At 37.9% G+C, this 17,287-nt stretch overlaps 2 protein-coding genes across 5 annotated transcripts; one reads left to right on the forward strand and one right to left on the reverse strand.

Moving 5' to 3' along the window:
- On the reverse strand, positions 1-4,730 carry LOC109090225 (tRNA (uracil-5-)-methyltransferase homolog A-like). The gene is made up of 12 exons (XM_042754507.1): positions 4,573-4,730; positions 3,472-4,109; positions 2,602-2,710; positions 2,165-2,346; positions 1,877-1,991; positions 1,641-1,756; positions 1,455-1,566; positions 1,122-1,244; positions 952-1,027; positions 751-867; positions 563-659; positions 1-230 (listed from the first exon to the last, which is right to left on the reverse strand). The coding sequence occupies exons 1-12, from the start codon at positions 4,609-4,611 to the stop codon at positions 83-85; spliced, it is 1,872 nt and encodes a 623-aa protein (XP_042610441.1). The 5' UTR covers positions 4,612-4,730; the 3' UTR covers positions 1-82.
- LOC109100783 (V-type proton ATPase 116 kDa subunit a2-like) lies at positions 3,288-17,283 on the forward strand. 4 transcript variants are annotated; one of them, XM_042754488.1, is made up of 23 exons: positions 3,288-3,335; positions 3,522-3,535; positions 5,351-5,480; positions 5,557-5,673; positions 6,330-6,408; positions 6,803-6,900; positions 8,169-8,306; positions 9,077-9,174; positions 9,386-9,512; positions 9,978-10,060; positions 10,360-10,453; positions 11,725-11,937; positions 12,035-12,185; positions 12,327-12,466; positions 12,641-12,798; positions 13,611-13,701; positions 13,907-14,025; positions 14,113-14,323; positions 14,411-14,530; positions 14,613-14,732; positions 14,822-14,939; positions 15,647-15,818; positions 15,986-17,283. In XM_042754488.1, the coding sequence occupies exons 4-23, from the start codon at positions 5,557-5,559 to the stop codon at positions 16,086-16,088; spliced, it is 2,550 nt and encodes an 849-aa protein (XP_042610422.1). In that variant the 5' UTR covers positions 3,288-3,335; positions 3,522-3,535; positions 5,351-5,480; the 3' UTR covers positions 16,089-17,283. The 4 variants fall into 4 exon arrangements, with proteins under 4 accessions (XP_042610422.1, XP_042610424.1, XP_018969761.1 ...); XM_042754490.1 differs by lacking the exons at positions 3,288-3,335; positions 5,351-5,480 and having other exon boundaries at positions 3,412-3,535; XM_019114216.2 differs by lacking the exons at positions 3,288-3,335; positions 3,522-3,535 and having other exon boundaries at positions 5,006-5,480.
- Positions 17,284-17,287: the final 4 nt, after the last annotated feature.

The following is a 17,287-nucleotide window of genomic DNA, read 5'->3' on the forward strand; positions in this document are numbered from 1 at the left end:
TCTTGTGCAGTTTTTACTGGGTTGTTTTTATGCAAACAAAAGAGGGATACGTAAAGGTAACAGAGCGTCCAGTCTCTGTGATCTAAATGTCGGTGTTGGAGCTGTAGTCCACTCTTTCAAACAGCAGGATGGTTTCACAGTGCATGGTCTGGGGGAAGAGGTCAACAGCCATAGCTCTCACTGGACGGAAGGGGGATCCTCGCACACGGTTAGAAGGAGCTCTGCAGAGACTTCAAGACATAAACATAAGTTTTAGAATAACTGATTCAAATGGAGTAGGGTCTGATGTGCTAAATGGGAATATTATATTTTCAGAGGAAAGTCAACATTGTGCCAGGAGAAAATGTTTGTCTTAATCTTTACTCAAAATATAATAAGCCTCTGATTTCCCTTTTGGGTGATGTCTGACATCCCTCTCGTGTTTCAACCTTTTCACTCAAACCACTTCCATTCTGATATGTAATGCCTATCAAAATGCAATCAATTCACAATAGATAGGATGTCCCTATCCTGAATTTGATGTAAAAATTAATTCACTTTAAACCGAAAATAATGAACTTACTCAATAAAATTGTTCATAGCTGCTTTGGCATTGCAGGCGACGTAGACCAGTCTCTTAAGATGCTCTGCTCTTCTGATTGCTAGAATAACTTTGGAATCTAGTAAAAGTGAGAATATTTGGGCAGAGAACTTAAAAACACCATGTCTGCAAGGTAAAAGTTCAAGATACTATGAGAGTACTGTACATACGTAGCCCTGCTCTTGGAGGGTCAACGATTGCCGTGACGTTGGGGGATACGACAGCATTAAGAACAGTGGGGAACACGTCTTCAGCCTTTCCACAGTGGAATTCCACATTGGTCAAGCCTTAAAATATACATTTGAAATCTGAGTAGATCATGGGAGATGAAGAGAGAAAAACAGGAGAGTGATAATGTCACTCCGGCCTACCATTAGCTTCAGCGTTAGCCTTAGCATCTTCCACTGCCTCCTGGCATAACTCTATGCCAATCACCTTCTTCACTCTCTGTTAACACACACAAGTTTTTGTTTTTTTTAGAAGGCTAACTGTTGCTCTGTTCACTCATATTTTGTTTAGTTTTTAGAAGCAAACGCCACACCTTTGCCAGAGAGATGCCGATGGTTCCTGTTCCACAGCACACATCCAGCACGGTGCTGTCCTGGTCCAGCTGAGCCCATTCACCCACAGCAGAGTACAGAACCTCAGCAGCAGGGGTGTTTGTCTGACAGTATCAAAAATCATAATATTATACATTTTTAATAGCACTAATGCAGGACATTTAAGCTGAAAATCAGTATTAATGTCTTGTATGGAATATTCTGAATCACATGCATGATGGCATAAAGGAATGAGCCGCTGGATGCCTTTAAACTATCATAGTGTGCATTCTCAGGAAATGATATGATGACAGTCAAATGGTCAGGAGGTTCACCTGAAAAAATGAGTGTGGAGAGATGCGGAATTTTAGTCCGAGAAGCTCTTCGTGAATCCATTCTTCTCCAGTCACATGTTCACATGGCAGGTCCTCTGTACCTGCTGATGTCCTGGGTTGATGAAAATTAATAAATGAGTGTGAAGTCATTTAAATTCATCTTATTTGAATTTTTGAGGGTCTTACCTTTGTCCCATTCTCACAAAGTACAAAGAAGTGATGCCACTTTCCTTTCCTTCTCCTTCGGTGAAATACTGATGCAGGTTTCGTTTCAGTTCCTCAATTTCTTCTTCTTGGAGTTTCTAGGTTGTTTAAAAAAGTAATATTTCAAACAGCAGTCACAATAGTTCCACAGTTTGTAAAATACATAACTAACATCTAAAGTGGACACACAAATAACCACTGAATAAATCTCTTATTACCTGTGGATTGAAGAAAACAATGGCCATGGTTTGCTTTATCCTGCTTGTTCGTACTGTTAGCTGCCGCCAATGACCCTCATAAGTCTCTGGACTGTATACTGCATACGGGTTTGCCCTGTTTACAACACCAACACACAAAACACTTCAATGGCTGATGGGTAATGCAAACTTATATTTTGCCCCCAAAATAAAAAAACCCTTCAAAACACATTCCACTTCATAAATATGGCTGGATTTGGATGCATATTAGGAATAATCAGCAGTAAATAAAAGTAAATATTCATTCACCTGATGAACTGCTGGAAACCCTGCACAACCCTCTTGGCCTCTGAAGACACATGGGTGGTTTCTGATGGACTCACTACTGCACAGGATCCTCCTTTATACTTACCCAAACGAAAGCCCACAGTCTTATCCTCTCCATCTGCTCCCACTCCAATCACAAACTCACACTTATTCCTGTACTCTGTCTGTAAACACAGGACAAATCACAATCTTATTTCTGTAACCACAGATTCTATTAAACGGATGATTTAATATGCAATTATTCGTCCATTCAATCCCTGAAATGTTCATTTGACCCTTTTGAAAGCCATCCAAAAAAAATCTGCATACTGAATGCATTGGTAATACCACAATACTTTATAAAATCTTTTGGTTAGTTAACTAAAGTGTGACTGTGATTAGAATAATTTATGTGAGCAGTGAGCACATAGATGATTTACCAGCACAGGTGATGGTCGTATGGCTTCGAGTGGGCAGCACATTTTGTTGAATTTTTCTTTTTGAACAAACAGCCAGGGAAGCATGGCTTTGTTGTTGTTGCCAATTTCTCTGAGAACAGAACAAATATCAAGGAGGCAAGTTATATTGAAGGAAACTACTGTTTACTGACCAACTCTTGTTATACTACCAGAAGCTCGTGTATGAACTACAGTGGCGATAGAAAAGAAAAATAATCACATTTTGTTGCTTTGCAGTCTGAAATGAAGATGGACACAGTTTTTGTTTTACTCAGCTGTTTACTCTGTACAACTTATAACATCCAAGTGAAAGATATAACACCAAATCATATGTCTGGCGGAAATCCAATACAGCTCACCATCCAAATAACAGCATTCCTACAGTAAAGCATGGAGGTGATTATCAAATTTAACTGAACTTCAGCAGTTCTGCAAAGAAGAGTGGCCGTAGTTCACTGAGAAGCTACGCTATATCGAGTTCATTATTGAAGATGAATCGCCTTTGATAATGAACTCGATATAGCGTAGCTTGTCAGTGATCTACGGCTCTGTGTATTAACTGCAGCTCCATTTGAAAGCAGGTGATGGGGATTTACCGCTAATCATGGAACCGGCTTTACTGACGAGATGCACATGGTCATATCGTTCGATATATTGTCCAGCCCTAAGCTGGACAAAACAAATGTCTGTCTTCATTTCAGGCTGCAAATAACAATGTGATTATTTTAAAGGGGGTGATTCTTTTCTATACCCACTGTATATGGTTGACAATGTCACATAATTTATCTATTTTTACTATTATCAGAAATATGGAAGCCATTCATGCATATCACCAGACTCATTAGAAAATACCTTGTCAGTTTCTGGAGAACGCCTTCAACTTCTTTCTCTTTCCTTTTCAGCTGTTCTTCATAAGGTACGTTCCACAAGGGTGTCACAGCATTGGCAATCTGGATATTGAGAGGCTCTTCTTCGTTCTCCTCTACCTCCTGGCTACCCGCAGCACGTTTTGTACCAGGCTGTCCACCTTCCACTTCCTCCTCCAGTTTCCTCTTCTTGAGGATGGGATCAGCTTTGGGCTTGGCCAGCCGTACACTCAGCACTTTACTCTTCCATTGCATGCCGTGCACTGCTTTCATGGCCTTGTCCCTTTCCTCCTGGTTCTTAAAAGTGACAAAGGCAAACATCTGTTTGCTAAACAGCTTGATTTTGTGAGGATTGATCCCATGCTTGTTGAGAAACTTCTTCAGGTCATTAAAACCAATGTACTTGGGCAAGTTTTGAATCTCAACTTTAAAGATCTCCGAGGTGAAGAGATCGTCTTTGATGTAACGATACACACCACCTGCTGCACCCTCTCCTTCTTCTGCTGCTGCTGCTGGTGGATTATCTTGGTTTTTCTCTTCTATTAGGTCATCTGGTTCTTTCTCTGTGCTGGATAATGAACCAGCTGGATCAGTCTTGTCAACAGCAACATCTGTCATTTTGCTCTGCATCAAAGGCATATGTTCCATATTATTAAACATAAAAATATTTTTCCAGTTTGTATTCAGGTAGGTGGTCTTAATTTTCAATCAGTTAAATCAGTTTCAGCAGCGTTCTGCAATGTTCTATACTGTAATTTATTGAAAATATATCTACAATCATTATAGATTTATGACCTCATATTAACTGAGATTACATCAACTATTTGTACTTTAATAATTAATTTGTCACACAGCAGGACCATTAAAAAACAAATGGAATAGTGACCAGTTACAGCATCTATCACTAATACATATGCATGTACATTTACGTTAAAAAAAAAAAGTGAACTGACATGTTTATATGTCAAGTAATGGACATTACAAGGCTCAAATAAAAAAAAATTAAAAGACTTTTTTAGGGCAATTAAATCCCAAACAAATTGGTAGCAAAGATATTTCTGACATTACTTAGATCGTCTGAACAAACCTGCAGTGTCAAATCTCCTTGTTCTTCACTATGAAACATTAAGGAGCTCTAAAAGCACTGTGCAGTTATGCATACATGCAAGCTGCCATCTTTAGAAACACGTGTCAACAGCAGCGCATTGTGGGAACACCGGTTAAGGTCTATTACTCTATTTAGTAAAACAGTTGTAAGACTAATTGTTTTAAATATACTAATTAAATTTAGACGGCAAAGAGTAATTAACTGCACTGCATTTAAACGTTTGATCTTATTTAATTGTAGCGCAGCGTTTAATTTTATGTAACGTTAGCACAAACGATCGGGGACTTTTATTTTGAAGTGCAGCTCTACTGTAGAAAGTAAGTGCTGCCGAGTCTACTCTGACGGACCAAGAAGTTTTGGCTGGTGGAAAGGTTCGAGTTCGGAAGAGAGAGAAAGAGAGAGAGAGAGAGAGAGAGAGAGAGAGAAAGCACGAATGACGAACGACGAACAAGGAACAAGGAACAAGTGCTGTTAAATATTATACGAATGTCTGTGAAATTATCACCGGAGTATTAACTCATAGATAGTAGATTATTGAATGAGAGGCCAAGCACCTTCGACAGTAACGTTAGCAGTCTAGCTCGCTGCTATCTGGATCGAAGACTGCGCGAATTACAGAGGAGAGTCGCTTTTATTCAGACTTGGTTTTGTAGGACTTGAACCGAACTTTAACCAGGGATGGACGACCCAACAGTAACTTACTGGATATTTGGATGTGACTAAAATAACGACTAAAAGCGGGGTTTTGACTGGTCAGATGTGGCTGCTGGGACTGGAGACGGGAGACGTGTCACAGATCAAGCGGCTGAGGCTGAAGTTAGATCCTCAGCGGTGACCTCCATCTATTCAGCCCGATCCGTACCACAGGGGGAGTCCATCCCGGAGCTGTAGGATTTTATTTAACCTAAACTTTACTGCCCGGTGGTTTTAACACTTCTTAACCCCCTCTGGTGTTTTGTCAAGATGGGTTCGTTGTTTCGGAGTGAGGACATGTGTCTGGCCCAGCTCTTTCTTCAGTCCGGGTCCGCTTACGACTGCGTCAGTGAACTCGGCGAACTCGGGCTGGTGGAGTTCAGAGACGTAAGTCGGTGAATGTGTTGCTTATTTGTATTTCTTGTTTGAAAAATTGACTTTGCTTGGGCTGAGCTGACAGCCTCACACCCCACCCGTTGACTATCGGTGTGACATAAAATATATTTGGCCCATTCGTCTCTATTTTCAAAACAATGCTGTAGATCTATACTCAGCACACCGGGTTTTCATAGACCACCCATATAACGTTAATGCCCTAAAGCAAGTGAACATGTCTTTTAATCAGTGGACATTTCTACATTTTAATTGACGTCATTCATTTGTTGGAATATCATAAGTGTTTGATGCCTCTCTTTTAGACACCCACATAAACTGTTGGTGTTTTTCAAAAATGCATTAAAGTTTAACACACTTTTCACCAATGATATTTATTCTTATTATTAAGTCATTAATAAACATAGCTTTATACAAAGTTTAACTGTAAAAGTCAGAAAACATTCAGAAACATTCATATTTCAGTTTCTTCTTTTTTCTTATTCTTTCTAAATTATTATTATTAACATATATTTTAATAACATTGACTTCTATGAAAGTTATTGTATTGCATGTATTAGTATAGAATGTTTAGAATATGTGTGAAATATTCCAGTCATCCTGGATCTGTTTTGATACATATATATTTTCTTTCTTTTTGTTCTTTTCAGCTTAACCCAAGTGTGAGCTCTTTTCAGCGGAAGTTTGTCAGTGAAATCAAGAGATGTGAAGAGATGGAGAGGATCCTGGGTAAAAACTTTGAAGTTGAATTCTTCATCTAATAAAGGCAAAAATCAAATTGATGGAGCTAAGAAAGAGTCTCAATACTTTCTGAACAAAAAACATGTTAATGTTGGTTGAGTTATAACCAAAAACAGTAGTAGTATTACTAGTAGGAAATGTGTTAAGCAAAACAAAATTTTTTTTTTCTTTAAAATATTTGTGAATGAGTGATGGCTAGGATCATTAGGTTATTTACTTTATATAGAGTTCTAAATAGTGTGTTCAACTGAGTTAATTCAGTAAGGTGTTAACATGGATATGCTGTGAAGGCACTTGATTAGTGCAGAGAAACAGACATTAATGCCTCAAAATCCCCCAAAGTAAATGAACAGAATGAACTCAAAGTGGACTTGTATAACAGGATTTCTTCTGAGGGAAATTAAAAAAGAAGACATCCCACTGCCAGAAGAGGAGGTGAACCCAGCTGCACCTTTACCCAAACATGTGATGGTCATAATGGTGAGTTCAGCACTGTTCGTTTGTTTAGCTCTTGAGATTAGTTGATCTTTCAGACGCATTCAAATGTATTTTCTGGTCTGCATTCTCCCTGCTAGTTGCCTAGTTTCTGCTTCTTTATTCTTATTCTTATTGTTGTTTTTTTTTTTTTTTTTTTTTATGGCTGCTTAAGACATAGGCGCCATTCAAGATGTTTTGTTAAATGATTTCAGTCTTAGCTGAGGTATCCACCTTATTCCTGGCGATCCTACTGTGTTGTGGCACTTTCGATTTGGGGAACTTCTATTCCAGAAGACTGAAACAAATCATTTCAAATCATAAGGTTGCCCTACAAATAAAGCTTATCCATCTGTTTGACTGAATGAGCTGTCGATTTTCCTTCATGTTTTATTTTCGGACATAATGAGAATAACATAACACTTGGTATTTTAACCTGACATGAAAAAGGACAACATGTACTGCACATTTGGTGTCTGTTTCCCCCGATTTAATTGACCTTACATCCCATTAATAATTCACTGGAATGCAAAAGTCAAGAATCTCTGGTTTTTCTCCTCAAATCTCTTCCCAGATCCTTTTGTTTTTTTTTATGTTTTAATAATTTTTTTTGTGTTTTATGATGACGGAAATCAGAAATCACTTTGAAATAGTATCACTCAATGCTGAAGTTAATGAACATTTTTGATTAAGGCAATGTATGTTACATTATTTATATATATATATATATATATATATATATATATATATATATATATATATATATATATATATATATATATAACCATGGTCTGTCGAAAGTACATTGTTTTTGCTTTTAATAATGTCATCTCATTATATCCAGTTAAAAAAAAGAAAAGAATTATCGCGTTCATAGAGCGAGCCTTTCACTGATTGTTTACAGCTAAACGGAAGTTACACCCATAATTCACACAAAGCGTCATGGGGCATAGGAATACGTTGGATAAGGATACATTTTTACAAAATGTAACAAAGTTTAAAAGTGTTCCATTGATTTCCAATGATAGAATGTTTGCCATTCAAAATTAGAGTTTCCACAATGATGACATTACAATATTTGCTTACTGAATTGTGATCGTCCATTTCTTAAATCTTTTTTAGATATCCATCAGTTGGTCATGCCTTTATTTAATAATTTTATTGTATCTATTGGATGTCATTTCTTGGATGTCTTTCAGGGATGCTGCACTGCTTACAACATTGATATGACTGCTGATATTTAGTTATTACCGATTCCTGTATGCTTTGTTTAGGAGCAACTTCAGAGACTGGAACTGGAGCTTAGTGAGGTCACCAGGAACAAGGAGAAACTCCAGAAGAACCTTCTAGAACTGACTGAGTACACACACATGCTGCACATCACACGCAACTTTGTGCACCGCAGTGCAGAGGTAGGTCATGTGATTCCCTGTCATAGGTTTGGAACTTTTGTTGGTTCTTGTTTAAAGGTGCAATGTGTAATATTTACAACGATCTATTTACCGAAATGCAATATAATATACATTACTATGTTTTCAGAGGTGTATAACGACCTTACTTAATGAACAGTTATGTTTTTATTACCTTAGATTGAGCAATTTCTATCTACATACACCGCGGGACCCCTTACATGGATGTCGCCACCATGTTTCTACGGAGAAACTTTTTTTTTGTTGTTCTTGCAAATAAAACACTGACACAATGATGAACAAGTACATTAACATTCACAATAACATCGATTTTTTTTGAATAATTAAGTAAATATAATTCCTTGATTTACCTTTGTAAGGACATCTCATTGCTCTCTGCTGTCTTTACCGACGACATCTTTACCTGTGTTGGCCACCGTAGCTTTTCTAAAGGGAGGAGTGAGCGGGGGACTGAGCCATTGGTTGCAATTCGCAACCTCACTGCTAGATGCGGCTAAAATTTACATACTGCACCTTTAAGCAAAAAGAAATGTAATGTTCGACCTCTCTGGTATAATTGAAAGTGATTAATCTACAGAGAGCAGGACTGTGGGAATCACGCAGGTGTCTTGGAGTCACCTGATTTTTGAGCAGCCAGCAGTGGCTTTACAAATAGGCTTAACTCTTGACCTCTTCTTCTTGATCACCTAGGCGATGTGTGTGTACATGTGTCAATCTAATCTCATAATGTGTTTTTGCTTGTGTATGAGCAGAGAGAGCCGTCGCAGGTCCAGTATGAAGAGTTTCCCTTCCTAGAGAAAGAACCCATGATGGACTACACCAGCATGCAGAGGCTTGGAGCCAAGCTTGGGTGAGCAGTGCTTAAAAACATAAAGCTGAAAGTATACTGCCCTTGCCCAAGTCCTGCTTTGGCTCACAGTTAATGTGATGAAATTTTCATCATTGGCGCAGTTGTGGTTTTATCTGTGGTTTACTAATGGTAATACCTGTGGTAATGTAAATTTTTGAATTCATGTTACTGTTGAAAGTAAAGCTCACAATTCTCTGTCCCTCCTACACAGGTTCATTTCTGGGCTGATCCAGAGAGTAAAAATCGAGGCATTTGAGCGAATGCTCTGGAGAGTGTGTAAGGGCTACACAATCCTCAACTACTCTGAGGTAGACGGGTTTCTGGAGGACCCTGATACGGTGAGACTAGTTTGCATCTCCACCATCATTTGATTTATTGTGATGTTTTTGGTAACAAAATTTAGAGTGAAGTGGAGTGACATACAGCCAAGTATGGTGACCCATACTCAGAATTCGTGCTCTGCATTTAACCCATCCAAAGTGCACACACACATCGTGAACACTCACACCTGGAGCAGTGGGCAGCCATTTAGCTGCGGCACCCGGGGAGCAGTTGGTGGTTCAGTGCCTTGCTCAAGGGCACCTCAGTCGTGGTATTGCCAGACCAAGACTTGAACCCACAACCTTAGGGTTAGGAGTCAAACTCTCTAACCACTAGGCCACGACTTATAGTTAAATCTTATTTTCTACCTATTTGTTTCTTTTTCTGTGGTCAGTTTGATCCAAGCTTTTACTGTAATGCTTGATATAATTTAAATAAGTAAATAATAATGAAATTTGTTTGTTCTCTGTCTGGTTTGTCAGGGGGAGCCAACCAGGAGTGTGGTGTTCCTCATCTCTTACTGGGGAGATCAGATTGGACAGAAAGTAAAGAAGATTTGTGACTGGTAACTTAGCTCTTAAATCAACTTCCTACATTCTACTTGAGGTGATTCTGTTAATCAGTCTGGTTTAAATAACTTTTTGTTGAGCTACTGCATATATGTGCTAACTGACTGCACCACAGAGACAGGTGGGGAGCCGCTCCATTTTCATAAAGATTATAAATAACTTGTTCCCTGTTACATGTAGGAGCAACTTCATGCTTTCATTTCTTAATTTTATTTCTTTTGGAGTGTTTTTGTTCTTAAGATAAGTAGAAGTACTGTAGTTTTAGTTTTAAGTGAGGCTGTTTTTGTTTCCATAGCTACCACTGTCACCTTTACCCGTACCCCAACAGTAATGAGGAGAGGAAAGATGTGGTGGAGGGGCTCCGCACACGCATTCAGGACTTGCACACGGTGAGTCCAGATGAGCTCGGTTTCACACTTGTTACACTTTGACGCACACATTTTTTCATTTTGACTGTGTGGTGCATGAATGAGTATGTGTGGTGAAAGTGTGATCTCACTAGTGTGATTAGTTATTTACTGGCCAGTTTTTTACCTTTAACTTAGTTACTAATAAGCTCAGCTTAATCTTTATTGAAGATAAAAAAAAATCAGGGGATTCGTCTCAAAAGCAACTTTGATGCACAGCATGTTGAAGCATCCCATAAAACCACAGTATTGTCTTAACCAGGGAAGGCTGTAAGTCAGACGTTAAACTGAAACCTCTGCCCTAGGAGCTGGAACTTGAAATTGTTAAATTCAGCAGTTAATTTTGTTGTAATAAGGATTTGATTGCTTATTTTCAATAAAAGCTTAACAAAATTCACACAAACATTATCTCACTTGTTCAGAGAAACAAAATATATTTTTTCTTAAAAATGTAACAGAATAAAAAGTGCTTCAATAGTACTTGTGTAAAGTACAAATTACCCAAAAATCTCACTTTAACAGGAATTATAGAAATGAAATGTGTGAAGGTTTGTGGAGTTGTGCATCATGCACAGTAATAAATGATGGGCTGTAATTGTGGAAGGGTTTTTATTGCAGGTCCTTCAGATACTCCATCTAAAAAAGCAGAATGATTATGTAATAGAATTCACATTAGGAAAAATTAGTGACGTAAATCCAAATAAGTCTAACCAGTTCAAGACAGCCATGCAGTAGAGGAATGTAGGGGGCAGGTTAGGTTTGAGAGCATTTACGTTTGCTTGTGACTGCTCTGTAAAAGAGAAAGAAAACTGTGTTAGTTGTCCAGCTCAGCACATGAATGTTCATGGACAAGCTTCTCACAGACTACAGGCACCAGTGAATCATGTATATTCAATACTCTTAACACTCGCTGTTCCTCTCAAGACCTATGAAAATAGAAAGGTTCAATCATGAAAATTAAATTGGGTTGTTCTGTGCTTAGAAAATTTCACTGCATGCTTATCTGAGAGATATACTAGTTTACTTTTTTTTTTAGCATTTTAATTCAGATTATTACAGAGCATTAGAGTAGTATATAATTTCATAATAAATATCTGAAATATTTTAAGTCATGCTGCTGCCCCCTTTGAAGTTTGCTAGGGACCCCTGGTTAAACCACTATATGTTATGTTTAACACTTAAAATGTCATATGCAAAATGGTTTAGCTTGACATAGTTTTGAACCTGAATTAATTTTGATGGTTTCTTTGTAGGTTCTTCACCGTACTGAGGATTACCTGAGGCAGGTGTTGATCAAGGCCTCAGAGTCTGTGTACATTTGGGTGATCCAAGTTAAGAAAATGAAGGCCATATATCACATCCTCAACCTTTGCAGTTTTGATGTCACAAACAAGTGCCTCATAGCTGAGGTGTGGTGTCCCGTAAATGATCTGCCTGCACTACGGAGAGCTCTAGAGGATGCATCGGTGAGTACTTTACATCATTTCAAAGGTGCAGTAATTCAGATGCATCTGATTAATAATTGTGCACACATCTCTTAACTCTGTTGTTTTGTTCCTTCAGAGGAAGAGTGGATCCACAGTTCCCTCATTTGTTAATCGTATCCCAAGCAGCGACACTCCACCAACCCTCATACGCACCACCAAGTTTACCTCAGGCTTTCAGAATATAGTGGACGCGTACGGCGTAAGCAGCTACAGAGAGGTCAACCCAGGTGAGAGGATAGAAATGAAAAAACACTAAATTTTAACATTAAAACTGACTTTATGTTAGCAGGTTTAACATGCCCTTAATGCTTAATACATATGCTTAGATAAGATGTGTACACTTTCTTCTTTATCACACCTTCTCACAGCTCCATATACAATCATTACCTTTCCCTTCCTGTTTGCGGTGATGTTTGGAGACCTCGGGCATGGGATCATCATGGCGCTGTTTGCTCTGTGGATGGTTCTCTATGAGAATGACCGCAAACTGAAGAAAACCAGAAATGAGGTATGTGCAGCTTGCTGTTATGACAGTGTTAACTTCCTTCTGACATTCTTTTAGAAATGGATGTTAAAAGTCATTGACTGCGAAGACATTATTTAGTTTACTGTTTTTTTTTTATTTTTTTTTAATTTAATTTTGTTATAGTTTGATTATCATCGTGTTTATTTTTTTTTTTAGATCTGGAACATTTTTTTTGAGGGCCGTTACATCATCCTGTTGATGGGTATATTTTCAGTCTACACTGGATTAATATACAACGACTGCTTCTCCAAGTCACTCAACCTGTTTGGCTCAGGGTGGAACGTCCGTGCCATGTATGATCATGGAGGCTGGAAGTGAGTTTTCAAAGTACAAAATATTGTGTACTGCATCCTTTAAAAAAAATAAATAAAACATTATATAGTACACAGTGTGCAACATATGTTTTAAAATGTAGTATGATAAATTTTCTATCTAATAAATGTTTTAAAATATGGGCACAGCCTACCATATTTCTGTAAAGATGAAATCTAAAGCACATTTATTTGATCAGCTACTTGTATAGCCAGCTGCTACTTGTATATCCTTTCTGTTAAATCCAAATTCACACATAAAGCAAGTCAATTCTAACGATTGTGAGTTTAATGACACTATCTTTGAAGAGGTTTATAAGACAGTATAGACATGTATAATGTTGCAAAAGATAAAAACTGTTCTTATTAACTTACTATTCATTAAAGAATCCTGGGAAAATGTATGTGCATTTGATTTCCGAAGGATCATGTGACACTGAAGACGGGAGTATTAGCTTATGAATATTGAGATTTTTCACCACAGGAATAAATTACATATTAGGATTTATTAAAATAGAAAACAACTATTTTAAATTAGAAATTAGAATATTTCACAATGTTTCTGGTTTTTTTTTTTATGTATTTTGGTCAAATAAATGCAGCCTTGATGAGCTGTAGTGTAATCTCTGCAGTCAGACAGCTGATTAAGTCAATAAATGGTAAAGTTGAAATCAGCTTTGAAACTGTACAAGTCCAAAATGTTGACAGCAAAATAAATCTTATTTATTACCTTACTGTAGGAAACAACAGACACAGAGAATTCTCCTGTACAGTATGTGGCTCTGATGTGATGTTCATTTTCTCTTTCTCCCAAGTGAACACACAGTCAGATCAAATAGCTTTCTTGCACTGGATCCAAATGTCACAGGAGTCTTTAACGGACCCTATCCTCTGGGCATTGACCCGGTAGGTCTCGGACTTCATTTTATTGCTGTGTTATGAAATGAAACAAATTACTTTACCGTCACATCACCATAAAAACAAGTAACTGTGGGTGAAAGTCTTGGGTGAAAGGTTACATAGTTGAATGACAAGCTATAATTTTATAATCTTTATAAAATATATAATCATTTTTAAATCTGAGTTGAATAATATTTTATTTGCACTGTAGATCTGGAACCTGGCGTCAAACCGTCTCACCTTCCTGAACTCCTATAAGATGAAGATGTCTGTGATCGTAGGAATAATCCACATGACTTTTGGAGTCGTCCTTGGTGTTTTCAATCACCTGTGAGACATTTTAAAAGATATTTTTGATAGATGTTTCCAATCTTATGACTTTGGTCTTTCTAATATTTCATATGTTCATGTGTTCAGGCACTTCAGACGGACATTCAATCTGTACCTGATATTTATTCCTGAGCTGCTTTTCCTGCTCTGCCTCTTCGGCTATCTGGTCTTCATGATCATTTATAAGTGGCTGTTTTTCACAGTCAGAGACTCTCAGACAGCTCCCAGCATTCTCATCCACTTCATCAACATGTTCCTGATGCAGGGGGACTCCAGTCAACCCCTCTACCCAGGACAGGTGGGACTCAAAGAACCATACATGCGTCCATTCCACTTTACATGCACATCTGTTTTTCTTGACATTTATTTTCCCTCTTTCCCATAGTCCGGGTTTCAGGTGTTCCTGGTGCTTGTGGCCGTGCTCTCTGTGCCGGTGTTATTATTGGGCAAACCTCTCTACCTCTACTGGCAACACAAGGGCAGAGACCGCCTGGGCATGTACCGGGTGAGGATCCTCTTTTTGTTTGTGTGTGTTCTCCAGTTAGCTGAAGGCTGTTGGCTGATTTTCAGTCCTTCTCTCTCTGTAGGGTTATCAGCGTGTACGGCGGAGCAGTGAGGAGGAGCTCTCTCTCATGCATGCTCACGATATGGAGGAGGGCACCAGTCTAGACAGCCACTCCTCAAGCTCTGACAGCCAATCAGAGGAGGTGAAACACTGAGAACCAATTCGGTGCATCGTTTGGTGTGAATAAACTACTTTCCCTATGAGCCTAACAAAGTTTGCTCTCTTCCACAGTTTGATTTTGCAGATGTCTTCCTCCATCAGTCCATCCACACTATAGAGTACTGCCTGGGCTGCATCTCTAATACTGCGTCTTACCTCCGCCTGTGGGCTCTCAGCCTGGCACATGCCCGTGAGTAATATACCCTTCTGTGTAGTGCTGGGCATAATAAAATAATACTACAATTACAGAAAACACATAGAAACCAAAGGTCTTCATTACAACCTGCCTAAATAAAAGTTTGTCTACCTTAAAGAAATGATGACAGAGATAATATTACTATTGAACAATAGAATGTACTCTTTAAAGTAATAATTATAATGAAAACTTAATTTTTAAGGAATATCACAGTATTTTTCATCTATGAAAAAAAAAAGGTTTACATTTTAAAATATTAACTAAATTGTTTTATAAATTGATTTGATTACCAAAGTTTTCAGTAGTAAATTTGTATTTGACATCACAATGTTTTTTATATTCTATGTACTCATGACAGTTAAATAAGCAAACTATTATATAAAATATATAAACTTACATAAACTATAAACTCCAGGCATGCAAAGAAAAAGAACAGTGATATACCCTGAAACTGCCAGAATCTTAAAAATAGCGTAATACTGCCCAGCACCACTTGAATGACAGTTCAATCTATTTATTAAAATTACCTAACTGAAATAAAAGTTACAAAAATGTAATGATAGATGAGTGATGTAATGATTTCTTAATTTTTTTTAATGAAGACAAAAGTTTTGTCTTTAATAAAAATTTTGATTATTTTAATATATTTAATATTTCTACTGTGTGTTTAAAAAAAAAAAAACAATTTTGTTGTTGTCCAGAGCTCTCTGAAGTGTTGTGGGCAATGGTGATGCGGGTCGGACTGCGTGTGGACACCAGTGTGGGCATTGTGTTCCTGGTGCCTGTTTTTGGTCTGTTTGCTGTCCTCACTGTGTCCATCCTGCTGGTCATGGAGGGACTTTCAGCCTTCCTTCATGCTCTCAGACTCCACTGGTCAGTACATTACCTCAAATATACACCACCATCACAAAACAGTGTACTATTGTAGTCCGGAGTGTTTTAGACATCCATATTTATTCATTTGAACAACGTTTGTAGCTGCAAACACATTATTACTTTATATTGAATGAATCAAACTAAAATAATCTTTCTCTCCTCAGGGTGGAGTTTCAGAATAAGTTCTACAGCGGTGCTGGCGTCAAGTTTGTACCGTTTGCCTTCTCTCTCTTGCACACCAGCTTTGAAAATGAGGGACTGTTATGAGCTGTGGGATGCAAAAGACCAGACCAGAGCAGATCTGTGAGCTTCATTTGAACAGATTTACATACAGTGGTGCTGCACTACGTGCCAAAGTGGTCCACCCAAACACTCTTTGGGGATTATATGAAGATACCAGATCAGCATCGACATACTGAGCCACATCAGATGCTTGATCATTTTTGGACATGCAACCATAGCATAAACACACTGAGATAAAGCAAAAGCTCTGGACTGTAAATAAGACTCTTGAGTGCTTTTTTTTTTTATCTGTTGAATGTATTAACTCTTTACAGAAGTGCTGGTTGTGATGTGATTATCTTTTTTTCTACCATGTTTTCTACCATTTTCTAGCACATTCCATGAGTGACTTTAAGGTTTAACTTTTATGTCAGTTTGCTGTAGAGCAAGTGAATTTTTAACTGCTTGTGTAGATTCCAGCGTTTTCATCCTGCTGCTTTCATCCTCCACAGTGTTGAAACCTGATTGTGGGTCATGTAGGTCATTCATGATGTTGAATGGTACTGTGCTTAGATAACAGATTCGGGTACAGTATTTGTAAGTGGTTGGCAACAAGATGCTCAGAAAGGGCAACAATAACTTGTCTAAATGTTGTGCTTAATTCGTTGATTTTTAAAGCTGATTAGCCCAGATCTTGTTTCTGTTGGGTTGATAGAGCTTCATGAGGGTCTGTTTCAAATCTTGCTGCAGCTGATCTTCTTGGTGTTTGAAAAATCTCCTCAAGAACCCCTGCTAGCCAACAGGGAGCTCAGATATTTCTAAGTGCCTAACATGCTGAATGCATTCTGATGGGGGGTGGTGGATTGAATTTTTCAGATTAAGTCATTTAGAACTTAATTTGATGAAATGCGTTGCATTGTGTGGCTGTTCAGGGCAAAGTTTAATGGCTGAGAGTTGTGAACATCTCAACGTCATTTAATTTTAATTGTATTGTAAATGGAGATGTTTTTAGTGATTTTAACTCCCAGATCTATTCAGTTACACTGTTCTGCCTCTCCAGAAAGGTTTTTTTTTTTTTTTTTTTTTTTTTAATATTAACAGTACTCATTTTGATTTCTATCTATTGTTTGAGTTTGTGCATTGTTTTGGTTAATTTACATTCCACATTTCGCATATGATCTCTATATTATCATTGCACAATAAAATCAAACCTGTGAAACTGGAGATTATAAAACATTAATTAA

This window comes from Cyprinus carpio, chromosome A5, assembly GCF_018340385.1.
Source record: "Cyprinus carpio isolate SPL01 chromosome A5, ASM1834038v1, whole genome shotgun sequence".
Classification (NCBI taxonomy): Eukaryota; Metazoa; Chordata; class Actinopteri; order Cypriniformes; family Cyprinidae; genus Cyprinus; species Cyprinus carpio.